The sequence below is a fragment of the Chrysochloris asiatica genome, unplaced genomic scaffold, assembly GCF_000296735.1.
Source record: "Chrysochloris asiatica unplaced genomic scaffold, ChrAsi1.0 scaffold00013, whole genome shotgun sequence".
Taxonomy (NCBI): domain Eukaryota; kingdom Metazoa; phylum Chordata; class Mammalia; order Afrosoricida; family Chrysochloridae; genus Chrysochloris; species Chrysochloris asiatica.
In genome coordinates, this window is record NW_006408531.1 from 21,399,325 (window position 1) to 21,414,992 (window position 15,668).

The window sequence follows — 15,668 nt, forward strand, 5'->3', positions numbered from 1 at the left end:
AGAATTTTAAATAGATCTGCTCCTTGCTGTCCTTAGGAGTTCCGGTGTGGCGTTGTAGGTTACTGCGCTGGACTGCAAAGTCAGTTAGAGTTGCAAGGTTGGCGATTCAAGCTCACCAGCCACTCATTGGAAACCTTATACAGGGTTGCTATGGACCAGAACTGACTCGACTGGTACTTAACAGCAATAACAACAACAACAACTTGCTTTCCTTAAGTTTTTTTCACCCCACTATAAGTCTTTTAATCTCTAAATTACAAGTTTCTAAATTGACCATATTTAGTCATCGTTTGAAAAAACCTGAAGCAAAATATTCTAAGTAAAACCGATTCCCAGAAACTGAGCTTGTTGTAAATGTCTTGGACAAGCTCGTGAAGATGGCACTTCCTGCTAAACAGGGAAGACACTTGAGTTTTAGGAAAATTACACTGGCTTTGATATTCCCCAAAAGACATGCTTTTAAAAGAAAAAAAAAAATTAAAGTTTATTCAGCTTCTTAATCCACACTTGAAAACTGTTGGATACACAGCGGAAGTGAGAAGCCAGATTCTGGGCTCGTGTCTCTTCACAGACGCAGCTGCAGTCTTCTTGCAGGCCTCACTGGGCAGTAGCCAGAAAAAAAACTGTGGTTTCGTTCGTTGTTGTTGTTTTTTTAAAAAAGATGCCTATGTCCCTTCCCAAAGAATCCTCAGTTTTAAAATTAAACTTAAACCTGCCGAACTTTCTGGATGTCTGGGCCTGATTAGTGCTGAGCCGTGGTTCGCACTGCCCCATTTATTAGACTTTATTCCAGCGGTTGGACTCCTTCTGGCCAGTCCATGACTATTGGAAGCCTCCCAGGCAGCTGGTTTAGCTCAAGTAGGTTGTTTTGGTAGGGAATATATGTTTAAGTCATATGCCCACATCCAGCTGATGAGGGCTGGCTAAGCTACTGCTCTAAAAGAGAGTTATACTAACCAGGAGGGTAGAGGAAGCCGTGGGTGATATTCTTGTCTGCTAAATAGAAGGCACAGTTTTGGCTCTCAGAAGGAGTGACCCTGACATCAGCCCGCAGACAGTCTGGGATAGAGGGAGGAAGAGGCAATGTGTCTCCCTGTTGAAAGAGAGAAAAGAAAGAAAGAAAAAAATTATGCCCACAGTTGTGGCTCACCCATTACCTTATATGGTTTGTAACTTCCCCAGCATGTTTTTCATTTAACCTTTTCCTATTTTCTTAGTGAATCAGGTCTACGTAAGCAATGGAAATGGTTGTCTTCAAGAAGTGTTTTCTTCTGTGGTTCCCTTTTGGTTAGGGACACTGGGAGGGCAAATCAAATACATCTTAGAAAGAAAGATTTTCAGAGTAAAGCCTGAATTGAAAGCACAGGAATATGGGAGCTGTTGCTAAGCACCAGATCCTTTTCAGGATCTAAGTTCTATATGGCGATATATGTTGTACTTGTAAATAATAATTTAAAATAAAACATAAACACAATTTGTTTGAAAAATGTAGATATGAACTATCTTCAGCTAAGTCAGGATTTCTAATCAATTTAAGATTAATTTTAAAAAGCTGTAGTGGTTCTGATCTTACTTGGGGATTTAAATGGTTAGTAGTTATTATTTCTATAATTTTTCATACATAATAGACTTTCTATAATTTTCTTGTTGTCCTATTTAAAGACTAGTGTTATCATTTATTCACCAGGAAACAATCTATAAATGTTCTGCCTGACCAAAGTATTTAAGGTAGCATGGTATTATTGTTGTTAAATGCCTTTGAGCCAGTTCTGACTCATAGTGTCCCTGTGTAGGGTTTCCAAGGAGTGATTGGTGAGTTTGAACCGCTGAACTTGCAGCAGACAGTCCAGTGCAGTCCAGTATTATATGGTCATTATATTTTGATTAGCATGTTATTGTGGGTAAATGAGCATTTTGACTTTCATTTGAAATTTTCAAAGATATTTTTATGTATATGACCTCTAACCATACATATAGCACTCCTGGTGTGGCTCTGCAAAGCACAAAGTCAGTGATTCAAACCCACCATCTGCTCCTTGGAAACTCTGTACAAGGTCACTATGAGTCTGAACCAACTCATTGGCACATAACAAGAACAACACACATAAGATATTTTTCTTATCAAAACTCAATATAATTCATGAACAAGAAGAATAAATTAAATTAGATTACTTGATCTATTCACTGCTTTGAACTAAAAGCAAAATTTATCTATAGTGCCTAAATAGATATCAATTCAGAAATTAATAGCAACTGTATACTGAATACTACATTCATAGGCAGGAAAATATCATGCTGAGGTATAGAACAGGTGAGATATGAAGACCCAGGAAAGTCATGTAGCATCGGCACACCTAATATACTCCATTTGGAAAACACTAAATAAAAGCTGCTTGGATCAACCATCAACACTCATGGAAGCAGCAGTCAAGAAATCAAACTATGTATTGAACTAGGCCTCGAACCTCTGACTAGTCTTTCACGGTCTGCAACACACAAGACCTCTTTAAAGTGTTCAAAAATGTCAGCTTGAGGACTAAGGTTTGCCTGATCCAAGCCAGGGTATTTTCAATAACCTCATATGCATGTGAAAGTTGGACAGTGAATAAGGAAGATCATAGAAGAATTGATATATTTAAGTTATAGTGTTGGAGGAGAATAATAAAAGTACCATGGACTACCAAAAGTAAAAAAAAAAACCAAAAAAAAAAAAACCAATCTGTGTTGGAAGAAGTACAGCCAGAATGCTCTTTAGATGCTCAGACTTCATCTGTAATACTTTGGATATATTATCAGGCGGGACCAGCATATATACATATATACGTATATAAGTTGTTAAGTGCCGTTGAGTCAGTTCCAACCCATAGTGATTCTGTATAGGATTTCTGAGGAGCAGCTGATGAGCTTGAACCACTGACCTTGAAGTACAGTGCATTAGCCCACAGCACCACACCAAGACTCCATACATATAGGTATATATGCAGTTTCAAGGTGCAATAGATTTTTTTCTCTGAAAAGGCCTTTGATTCCATATTAAGTCTCGGAAGTACTTATCCTAAACACTAATTGTAATTCTTTTTTTTTTTTTTTTTTTCTGAAAGAAAAAATGTATTCTTTATTAAAATTATTACTATTATAAATTATTTTATTATACAGTTATCACCTATCCACTAATGTCAAGTCGATTCTGTTCTAGAGTGACCCTACAGGCAGAGTAGAATTGCTCCATAGGGTTTCTGAGGCTGTAAATCTTTTAAAATTTATTTACATGGGAGAAATTGCTTTTACACTCATCATTTCATTGCAATGATTATAATCTCCTCCATGCATCATCATTCAACAGTATTTGCTTCTATTCCCTTTGTTGTTGTTGTTGTTGTTTTGTTTTTTTGTGTGTGTTTGTGGGGGGAATGTATACAAAAACACTCAGGAATATATAATCATTTAAACAACCAAAGGGCACATTCTGCAAGCCTGCCTCCTGGACACCAGCACTCAGTCTTTCTCTTTCCATGAATCTGGAATCCTCAACTGCTCTATCTTTCCATGTGTTCATCTCTGCCTCCATCTCTGGTGTCACTGCTTCTCTGGGTAAGGTCTCACATTCCACTCATGCTCTTCTCCCTTGGTAGTCCTAGAGTCCTCTGTTTCTGGACTACAAGATTAACTACTTCCCCTTTTTGTTACAAAACTTCTACCTTTACAGTTGTGACAGTTGCAATTAGTCATGATAACAATTTGAATCCTAATTTTGAATAATAAGAATCTTATCCCCATCTCCTTTCACTAGACCCATCTAAACAAGATGAAAACTATGTAATGGGGATTCTACCTTCCCCCACACACTTAAACTAAACTCCCTCTAGAAAACTTGCAAGCCAGTTACTTTGTCCCTTTATAGCCCCCACATTTTAGGTAGCCACTGTCGAAGTTGCCCGTCCCTATTAACCCTATGTACAGAGGGGATAGGCTTCATCCTTGATGTAAAGACTCCTTCCCTCACAAATGGTATTTTGAGCTACTACATCCATAAGGATAGGTCAGGTTCATCAAATTGTAGCAATTTACACTTCCTCTCTTTATCAAAAAAAAAAAAAAAATGTTTTTAGTCTTCCTTTTGTTGAGTTCTGATCATTAAGCCATCACATGGGTACTATCTACAAGTTTGGGCATTCTTGTGCATCTCCCCTCACTTTACATTAGTGGGACATATTACTCTCAGCTCTAGGGTTTCATTTATGGGCTATATATCCTTATTCATGGGCTCAGGAGTCCCCAAGTCTCACCAGACATCAGACCAATCAGCCCTTCCTCTTCTCTCTCTCATATCCAGGCCGACAGGAGTCTATGGTACGTGGTTGAACTTAGCCCATATATTCATTGCTGTTCCCCCTCTTCCACTCACCAGTAAACCAACATGGTCATCAGCAAGCTTACATTCCTGCTCATGTGTTCCCTTAAAGTTTCAATTTTGGAGAGGGGTACTAAGTATAATTCGTGATCTTGTTTTCAATTATTTACCTAGCAACACACATACAGAAACATTTCACATTTTCCTACTAAGAAGGGCCAGAAGAGAAACCTATATACAGCTTGAGCAGCCTCAATGGCTTTAAAGCAGTTGTTTTAAAACCATGATTTCAAATTACAGCTACTTCCTCAGAACTCTTTTGAGATAATAACAACAAAAATTAGAATATCCACCAAAGCCACAGAAAAACAAAAGTTCCATAAAACTTAAGGTGCATGCCAATTGGACCCATGTTCCAAGAAGAGCTTATTTAAAGTCTGATTTTTCAAACACAGAGCTGATTTATACCATTTTTATGTGTATCTCAAAACATCTTTGTGTGTAATTTCATGAACCACATACTAACTGAGTAATTTCTGAATTAGAAAGCAGAAAATTGCTAGAATTCCATCCTGTCACAGGAGGGAGAAGTATACAAGAAGTTCTGTGGGAATCAGTGAAAGGACAAGAACTTTTTGGCAACAAAATTTTAAAACAATAACAAAAAAGAATAGTACCAAAGTTTGTCTGTGACCCCATTTAAAGTCTCTCTGTCTTCGGTTTCTGCCAAAGCTCATATAAATTCAGGAATGCAAGACACTAGAGAACTGTACTAAAAACATAAACATTCTCCTTAACTCCACACAAATCCTTTGTACCTGACCTTTTCCAATAGAGAACTGATGAGCTATAACAAGACAGACCTTGAAAATGTGCCACACACACTCCACAAAGAAAAGTAACAAAAACAACACAAATTATTTTAAGAAATATGGCATGCTTAAGAAAATCACCAACAATTGAAGGGTGTGCACATTAGGAAAGAAATGTTGCTACTCAGGTAACTGTGAAATATTTGCCTACATTGGAATATGAACAACATTAGCACTGTGCTATCAGCACCTCACAACAACAACAACAACATCAGTAATCACAACTGAACCCTTGTCAGAGCTTTAAATAATAGTGGGACAATATGCTTATTTTTGTTAAAAATCTTGAATTATAACAAGAAGAGTAGATAACTCAGATACAACCATTACTTCTTTTTCATAAGCAGATTACCTGTATCCTCAACAGGAACAGTAATAGCTAGAGGTATGTCAGAGTCTCTAAATCTAAAATACTAAGATTATCTCAGCAAGATTAGCCTTCTGATTTATTTACATTCCCAGTTGAAAGAATAGCTTCATCTTTGAAAGTTTTTTGAAAAAAATAATGCTTGTGATTAATTAATTCAGTGCATTCTTCAATAAGCATTTACTAAGTAGCTCTGGTGTGGTGCTTCCGGGTAATGCCCTGGACTGCAAGGTCAGTTTGAACTGCAAGGTTGGTGGTTCAAGTTCACCAGCCACTCCTCGGAAATCTCATACAGGGTCGCTATGAGTCGGAATTGATTCATCAGCATTTAACAACAACAAGAAGCATCTCTACTGTGCTTCTTCTTCTTGTTAAGTGCCATCAAGTTGGTTCCCACTCATAGCGACCCTGTATGGAGCAGCTGGTAGGTTTGTAAACCTTGTGGTTCACACTCCAGTGCTGATCTTACAGTGCCACACCAGGATTTCCTGTGCTAGAGGTACAGTAAATATATCCTCCCGCCCTGAAATTTGGCAGATTGAATTTTGAATTCAGGTTGAATTTTGGCAGACTTTGATTTTAGCTTTAATTTATATGTCCCTGATAGCTAACGAGGTTCAATTGCTTAGTTTATATCCTTTGCCCATTTATCTCATTAACCAAGATGCCTGTCATTATCTTGTTTTTGTACATACTTATTAGGGCTTCTAGACCAGAGTTACTGTTCTGGACACTTTCTTACTTGTTTCTTATATGCTATACAAATATATTTTACCATCTATAATTCCATCTTTTTGTCGCATGTCCTGGTGTGGTGCTGCAGGTTAATGCACTAGACTGCAAGATCAGTTTGAACCGCAAAGTTGGCAGTTCAAGCTCCCCAGCCACTCCTCGGAAACTCTATATAAGGTAGCCGTGAGTTGGACCTGACTGGATGGCACTTAACAACAACAACAATATTAATGTTCTGTTGTGCATAGGGTTGCTATGAATCACATCTAACAACAACATTAATGTAGTCAAATTATTGTTTCCTCTGTTTTTTCTTCTATGTCTTTAAAATTCTTCTCTATACCGATGTTATAAAGACACGCAGAAAGAAAAATATGGATTTGTTGAGGTCAGTTGAGGCCTATAAATCTAGTAGCAATTTAATTTTGTGTACGGTGTGGTGCTGTATGATAAGCAGTAGACTGCTAACCACAAGGTCAGCAGTTCAAACCCACCAGCTGCTTCTCAGAAACCCTATACAGGTTCTCTATGATTCAGATGGATCTATAATTAACATTTATGGAAGCAGCAGTCAAGAAATCAAGCGATGATTTGCAAATCAAGATTTGCACTTGGCAAATCTGCTGCATAAGACCTCTTTAAAATGTTCAAGAAGAAAGATCCATAAGACCTCTTTAAAATGTTCAAGATGAAAGATCAAGTTTAAGGACTAAGCTGTGCCTGACCCATGCCATGGTATTTTCAATAGCCTTATATGCATGTAGGACAATGAATAAGGAAGACTGTAGAAGAATTGATATATTTGAGTTATGGGGTCGGAAAGGAATATTGAAAATACCATGGACTGCCAGAAGAACAAATGAATCTGTGCTGAAAGAAGTACAACCAGAATGCTCCTTAGAAGTCAGGATGGTGAAACTTCACCTCGCATATTTCATGCGTGTTATCAGCAGGAACCAGTCTCTGGAGATGGACATCATGCTTGGTAAAGTGGAGTATCATCGTAAAAGAAGACCCCCAATGAGATGGATTGGCAAATAGGCAACAGTAATGGGCTCAGCATAACAATAATTGTGAGGACCAGGCAGTGTTTCATTTTTGTGTGCATACGGTCACTGTGAGTGGGAACTGACTAGACAGCCTCTAAAAACAACAACATGAGTCAGAACCAACTTAACAGCACTTAACAACAACAATGATATGAACTGGTTGCCATCAAACTGATTCAAATTCATGACGAATACATGGAGATCAAAATAGAACAGTGCTCCCTCCATGGGGTTTTCAGAGGTGATTTGTGGAAAGAAACCCACCAGGTCTTTCTCCTGAGGTACTTCTGGGTGACCTTGAACCATCAACCTCTTGGTTAGCAGCCAAGCATGGTAACCATTTGGTCTACCAAGGAACTCCATATGACATGATGTAGATATATAATTTGAGTTTATCCCACCCCCCACCCCCTATGCTTAGTTGTTGTTGTTAGGTGCCATCGAGTTGGTACCAACCCATAGTGACCTTATGCACAGCAGAACGAAACACTGCCCGATCCTGGGCCAGCCTCACTATTGTTGCCACGCTTGAGTCCATCGATGCTGCCACTTGGCTAATCCATCTCATTGGGGGTCTTCCTCTTTTTCTCTGACCTTCCACCTTACCAAACATGATATCCTTCTCCAGTGACTGGTCCCTCCTGACAATATATCCAAAGTATGAGAGATGAAGTTTGGTTATCTTGGCCTCTAAGGAGCACTCTGGCTGCACTTCTTCCAAAACGGATCTATTTGTTCTTTTGGCAGTCCATGGCACTTTCAATACTCTCCTTCAACACCACAATTCAAAGTATGCTTAGTTGGATGTCCCATTATATTGGAAAGGCATTTGCCAGATGATGGTGAGGGACCCGAGTCTGAACAGATAGATTCCTGAGTTCAATTTGGAGAGATCGTCAACATAACACATGTACAAATATTTCTAGGATCTTGTTCACATTGTATTTCCTGTGCCTACTGCAGCACACTGCAGATAGCAAAGCACTTGTTAAATGAATTAATAATCAAATGCAAAGTCTTCTTAATCTAGTTACTATCACCTTTTAGGTATAGCCACCAGAAACTTGGGAAATACCAAATGAATTGTGCACTTTGGTATTTCCTGTTGCTTCTGTTTGAAATCTTATTTTCTACCAGTATTACCAACTGGCCAATTGAAATGTAAACACTTCCAAACTTCAAAATGCAATGTTGTACTTTTCTGAAGCCCCATAACACCTTTATATTATACCCAGTATACTGTCTTACAAGTCACTGGTCGGAGAGCTGTCTTTGAGACATTCACTGAAATCACAGTTTAGCTCTCAGAATATTAAAACAGTTACCATCAAGCTGATTCCAATTCATGATGATCCCACATCTGTTAGAGAAGAATTGTGTTCCAAAGGGTTTCCAATGGCTGGTTTTTCAAAAGTAGTTTGCCAGGCCTTTTTTCTGAGACACCTCTACAAGGACTCGAAGCTTCAACCATTTAGTTGCTACATTAACCACTTGTGCCATCAAAGAACTCTTAGAATACGAGGTCTGGTAGCTTAGTGGTTACAAATGGGGCTGCTTAACCTCAGGGTCAACAGTTCGAAACTACCAGCTGTTCAGCGGCAGAAAGATGAGGCTTTCTGCTCCCGTAAAGATTTACAGCCTTGGAAACCTGTGCAGGGTCGCTATGAGTTGGAACCGACTCCACAGCACATAACAACAACAATACTCTTTCCAGTCTGCACGAACAATGAACTCAGAAACTTACCGGTTTAAGGATTGTATATGAGCTCCACATGGGCATCCTGAAAGCTTTTCCAAATCCACTCACATATTCTCTGTGGTAAAGAAGACAGTGTTCCTTATTCTTCTGCATAACCCGGGGCCTCCCAAATGGCATATTTTCTTTCTCTGTTGCAGTTACTAAAATGAAAATAACAAAATAAACATGTTGGTTAAATTAGCAAATGCTTTTAAGAATGTAACTACCATGGACTCTTGGTGTGGTGTTGTTGGATTAACACTGACTGTGAACAATAGGTTGGAGGTTCAAACCCACCAGCTGCTCCTTGGAAACTCTATACATGTTGCTATGAGTGGGAGCCAACTCAATGTCACTTATCAAACACAACAACAGCAACATGGAGTCCTGGTATGGCACTGTAGGATAAGTACTGGACTGGTAACCACAAGGTAGGTGGTTCAAATACATGAACCACTTCTTGGAAAACATCTCTATGAGTCACAAAGGACTCGATTGTATTAAACAGAAGCAATAAAAATCTAATGGTTTATTATGTGTCAAGTACTCTGATAAATATTTTACATGATCTCGTGATCCTTATACAATCCTATGAGTTAGGTGTTATTATTATTCCATTCCAGAGATTACAACACTAAGGTTTAGAAGCTAAGGTGGCCAAGGAAGAAGCTAAGCAAAGATCTGAAGCCTGTGCTCTATGGCTCTTTATTTTACAGCTCACAGGTTATGCTGGAAAGATAAAATCTCAAATACAAAATCTCATGTCTTAATAATTGTCACAGGAAATATATCAGAATTTTATTTTTAAAAAGTGTACTTTGGAAGGAGCCCTGGAAATGTAATGGATTACAAACTGGGCTACAAGCTGAAAAGTCAGTAGTTCAAATCTACCAGGAACTCCGCAGGAGCAAGATAAGGCTTTCTGCTCCAATAATGATTTACAGCCTTGGAAACCCTATACAAGGTCACTATGAGTCAAACCACCATTTGTCTGTCAGTTTGTCATACTGTCATAGGTTACATGTTGCTGTGCTTGTGGAAGCGATGGCACAGGTATTTGAAATACCAGTAGGGTCACCCATGGTGGTCAGGTTTCAGCTGAGCTTCCAGACGAAGGCAAACTAGAAAGAAAAGATGGTCTGCTTCCAAATACTGAAAACCTTATGACTAGCAGTGGAACACTGCCAGAACTATAATTTTGAATACTGAAGCATGATGAAGAGCACCAGAATACTGTCAGATATAGCGCTGGAAGACAAGCTCCTTAAGTTGGAAGCACTCAAAAGAAGACTGGGGAAATGTTGCCTCCTCAAAGTAGAGTTGACCGTGATGATGCAAATAAAGTAAAGCCTTTGGAGCCTTCATTTGCTGATGGGACACAATTCAACATGAGAAGAAACAGCTGTAAACATCCATTAATAATTGGAATACAGAATGTATGAAATATGAATCTAGGAAAATTGGGAATTGTCAAAAATGAAATTGAATGCATAAACATTGATATTCTAGGCATGCATGAACTGAAAAGGACTGGTATTGACCATTCTGAATCTCAAGACCACATGGTTTACTATGCCGGGAATGACAAATTGAAGAGGAACGGGGTCACATTCATTATAAAAAAGAATATATCAAGATTAGTCATGAAGTACAATGCTGTATGTGATAGGATAATATCTATATGCCTACAAGGAAGACCAGTTAAAACCACTATTATTCAAATTTATGCACCAACCACTAACACCAGTGGTGATGAAAATGAAAAATTCTATCTACTTCTTAGGTCTGAAATTGATCAAACATGCAATCAAGATGCATTGATAATTACGGGCGATTGGAATGCAAAGGTTGGAAACAAAGAGGAAGGATCAGTAGTGGGAAAATATGGACTTAGTTATGGAAATGATGCTGGAGATCACAGGATAGAATTTTGAAAGACCAATGACTTCTTAATTACAAGTACCTTTTAAACAACATAAAAGGTGATTATACACAGGGACATCACCAGATGGAAGACAGACAAATCAAATTGACTACATCTGTGGAAAAAGATGATGGAAAAGCTCCATATCATCAGTCAAAAGCTCCATACCCACAGGCAAGGAGCAGACTGTGGAACCATTAGTTGCCCGTATGCAAGTTCAGGCTGAATCTGAAGAAAATTATAACAGTCAGTGAGAGTCAAAATATGACCTTGAATATATGCCACCTAACTTTAGAGATTCATATCTTGTACCTCCTCATTTCTTCCATGTGCTTTAGCATCTCTACGCTAGAGAGAAAGTTTCAGTGTCTCTTCTGACATCCATTTTGAACTTTTCCTTCTTTCTTGTCTTCTTAATGACTTTTTGCCTTCTTCCTGTATGCTGTTCTTGATGTCATCCCACAGCTCTTCTGGTCTTTGGTCTTTAGTGTTTAATGTATCTAATCTGTTCTTCAGATGATCACTAAATTCAGGTGGGATAGATTCAATGTCATATTTTGACTCTCGTGGACTTGTTTTCATTTTCTTCCATTTCAGTTTGAATTTTCATATGAGTAATTGATGGTCTGTTTCACAGTCTGCCCCTGGCCTTGTTTTCACTGATGATTTGGAGCTTTTCTATCATCTCTTTCCAAAGATGTAGTCAATTTGATTTCTATGTATGCCATCAGGTGAGGTCCACATGTATAGTCATCTCTTATGCTGTCTAAAGAAGTTATTTGAAATTAACAAATCATTGATTTTGCTGAATTCTATCATGTGTTATCCAGCATCATTTCTATTACCAAGGCCATATTTCCCAACTACCGATCCTTCCTCTTTGCTCCCAACCTTTGCATTCCAATCACCAGTAATGATCTATACATATTGATTGCATGCTTGATCAATTTCAGATTGAAGAAGTTGATAAAATTCTTCAATTTCATCCTCACTGGCTTTAGTGGTCAGTGCATAAATTTGAATAATAATGGTATTAACTGGGCTTCCTTGTAGGCGCGTGGATATTATCCTATCACAAACAGCATTGTACCTCATGACTGATCTGGATATGTTCTTTTTGACAATGAATGCAACACCAATCTTCTTCAATTTGTCATTCTTGGCATAGTAAACCATGTGGTCATGAGATTCAAAATGGCCAATACCAGTCCATTTCAGTTCACTAATGCCTAAGATATCGATGTTTATGCGTTCCATTTCATTTTTGACAACTTCCAATTTTCCCAGATTCATACTTCGTACATACCATGTTCCAATTTTCAATGGACGTTTACAGCTGTGTCTCTTCATTTTGAGTTGTTCCCTATCAGCAAATGAAGGTCCTGTGGACTTTTCTCCCACGGGCTTTACTCCATTTGCATCATCACGGTCAACTCGACTTTGAGGAGGCAGCTCTTTCCCAGTCAGATTTTGAGTGCCTTCCAACCTGAGGGGCTCATTTTCCAACACTTTATCTCAGTGTTTCTTTGCTCTTCATAAGGTTTTCAGTGACATGGAGATGCTAAAGCAAATAGAAGAAATGGGGAGGTAAAAGAGATGAACAGAAAAATTTAAAGATCAGCTCAAGAAGATAAAGCCAAATATTACAACAAAGTATGCAAAGATCTGGAATCAGAAAACCAAAAAGGAAGAACACGCTCAGTATTTCTCAAGCTGGGGGAACTGAAGAAAAAATTCAAGCCTTGACTTTCGTTATTGAAAGATTCTCTGGGCAAATTATTAAACAATGCAGAAAGCATCAAAAGAAGATGGAAGGAATATACAGAGTCACTGTACCAAAAGGAAATGGTTAATGTTCAACCGTTTCAAGAGGTAGCATATGATCAAGAGCCAATGATACTGAAGGAAGAAGTCCAAGGTGCATTGAAGGAATTGGCAAAGAATAAGACACCAGGAATTGGTCAGATTAAAATGGAAATTTTTTAAGAAAGTGAGGCGGCACAGGAGGCACTCATTCATCTATGCCAAGAAATTTGGAAGACAGCTATCTGGCTGACTGATTGGAAGAGATCCGTGTTTGTGCCCATTCCAAGGGAGGTGACCCAATGAAACGTGTGGACATCATTGCACAATTTCCTTGATATCCCATGTGAGTAAAATTTTACTAACAGTAATACAGAAACGGCTGCAAGCATACATTGACAGAGAACTTCCAGAGGTTCAAGCTGGATTCAGAAGAGGCTGTGGAATGAGGGATATCATTGCTGATGTGCGATGGATCTTGGCTGAAAGCAGAGACTATGAGAAAGGTGTTTACCTATGCTTAATTGACTATGCAAAGGCTTTCAATTGTGTGGATCATGACAAGCTATGGACAACATTGCAAAGTGTGAGTATTCCTGAACACTTAATTGTGCTTATGAGGAATCTGTACATGGACCAAGAGGCAGTTGTTCAAGCAGAACATAGGTACACTGAATGTTTTAAAATTAAGAAAGGTGTGCAACAGGGTTGTATTCTTTCACCATACTTATTCAACCTGTATGATGAGCAAATAATCCAAGAATCTGGGTTATATGCAGAAAAATGTGGCATCAGTATTGAAGGAAGACTCCGGAACAACCTGCGATATGCAGATGATACGACCTTGCTTGCTGGAAGTGAAGAGGACTTAAAACATTTACTGATGAAGATCAAAGAGCACAGCCTTTGGTATGGATTACATCTCAATGTAAAGAAAACAAAAATCCTCACCACTGGACCAATAAACAACATTCTTATCAATCGAGAAAAGACTGAAGTTGTCAAGGACTTTCATTCTTCTTGGATCAACTATTAACACTCATGGAAGCAGCAGTCAAGAAATCAAACGACATATTGCATAAGGCAAATCTGCTGCACAAGACCTTTTTAATGTGTTGAAGAGCAAAGATGTCAGCTTGAGGACTAAGGTGTCCTGATTCAGGCCATGGTATTTTTAATAACCTCATATGCATGCAAAAGCTGGACACTGAATAAGGAAGAGTGTAGAAGAATTGACACATTTGAATCATGATGTTGGAGGAGAATATTGAACGTGCTACGGGCTGCCTAAAGAACAAACATATCCATGTTGGAAGAATCGCAGCCAGAGTGCTCCTTGGAGGCCAGAATGGCCAAACATCGTCTCTCATACTTCGGACATATTGTCAGGAGGGAACAATCACTGGAGAAGGATGTCATGTTTGGTAGGTTGGAGGGTTAGAGAAAAAGAGGAACACCCCCAACAAGATGGATTGGCCAGGTAGACTTTGTCTCTCATACTTCGGACATATTATCAGGAGGGACCAGTCCCTGAAGAAGATGATCATGTTTGGTAAAGCAGAGGGTCAGCGAAAAAGAGGATGACCCCCAATGAGATGGATTGGCACAGTGGCAGCAGTGATGGGATCAGGCGTAGCAATGATTGGTAGGTTGGCATGGTCTGGGTGGTGTTTTATTCTGTTGTACATAGGATCGCAATGAATTTGTATCATCTAGATGGCACCTAACAACAACAACAACAATGGGTCAGAATCGATTTGATGGCACACAATCACCACCTTTGTACTTTGGGGAGCAAGGTGGCATTGAAGGATAAACAGCCACTCCCTGGAAAAAAGATGAGGCTATCTGCTCCCACAAAGATTTGTTGTTGTTACTGTTTAAGTACTTTCTAGTTGGTTTCGACTCACAGTACCTTGCATAGGGTTTTCAAGGAGCGGTTGGTGAGTTTAAACCACCGACCTTTGGTTCAAACTGACCTTGCAGTCCAGTGCTTTATCCCACAGTGCCACACCAGGATACTAACAAATCCTACATAAGGGTCCCTATGAGTCAGAATCGACTAGATTGCACTTAACAACAACAAAGTGTATTTACTTATTGTTATGCTATTTGCTATTATAATCTAGAAGTCCTGGTATGGTGCCTGTGGGTTAATGAGCTGGATTGCAAAGTCAGTCAGAACCTCAAGATCAACGGTTCAAGCTCACCAGCTGCTCCTCGGAAACCCTAACAAGGTCACTGTGGGTCGGAATTGACTCCATGACACTTAAAAACAACAACAATTAGAATCTGAAAATTCACCAATTATGGAATGATTAAAAAGACCACAGGCTTGAAATCCGTAAGGTACATTTCAACATGGAAAGGGCCTTAGAATTTCTGTGCATAAATGTGGCATTCAATATATATATTTTGTCATTCATACATCTATGCGAAACACCCCCATCCTTGTAAAACAAAGAATACTTGGAAAACCTTTAAAAATATTTATATTCCCAGTATATAAATAGAAGCAACTGTATCTATGTCACACCCTTATTGGGAATTTTTGTTTGCTTATAACAAAGATTCAAATGAAGAATCAATTTTCTGAAATCAGTTTCTAAAAACGTAAGTATACTGTGCCTTGAGATATTTGCTTATAAGCACACACACATATGCTGTAGTTGTTGTCAGGTGCCATCTAGTCGGAACCGACTCGTAGCGACCCCATGCACAGCAGAACGAAACAATGTCCTATCCTGGGCCAACCTCACTACCGCTGCCACACTTGAGTCCATCAATGATGCCACCTGGCCAATGCATCTCGTTAGGTGTCTTCCTCTTTTT

General features: G+C 38.9%; 1 protein-coding gene across 1 annotated transcript in view; it reads right to left on the bottom strand.

The window, feature by feature from the left end:
• ENPP3 (ectonucleotide pyrophosphatase/phosphodiesterase 3) overlaps window positions 1-15,668 on the bottom strand; it is a 144,908-nt gene that overhangs the window by 22,957 nt on the left and 106,283 nt on the right. Inside the window, exons 20-21 of the mRNA XM_006834724.1 lie at window positions 9,116-9,270; window positions 958-1,093 (exon numbers count right to left, since the gene is read on the bottom strand). Coding sequence (XP_006834787.1) covers window positions 958-1,093; window positions 9,116-9,270 — 291 coding nt within the window. The remainder of the gene's footprint in view (window positions 1-957; window positions 1,094-9,115; window positions 9,271-15,668) is intronic.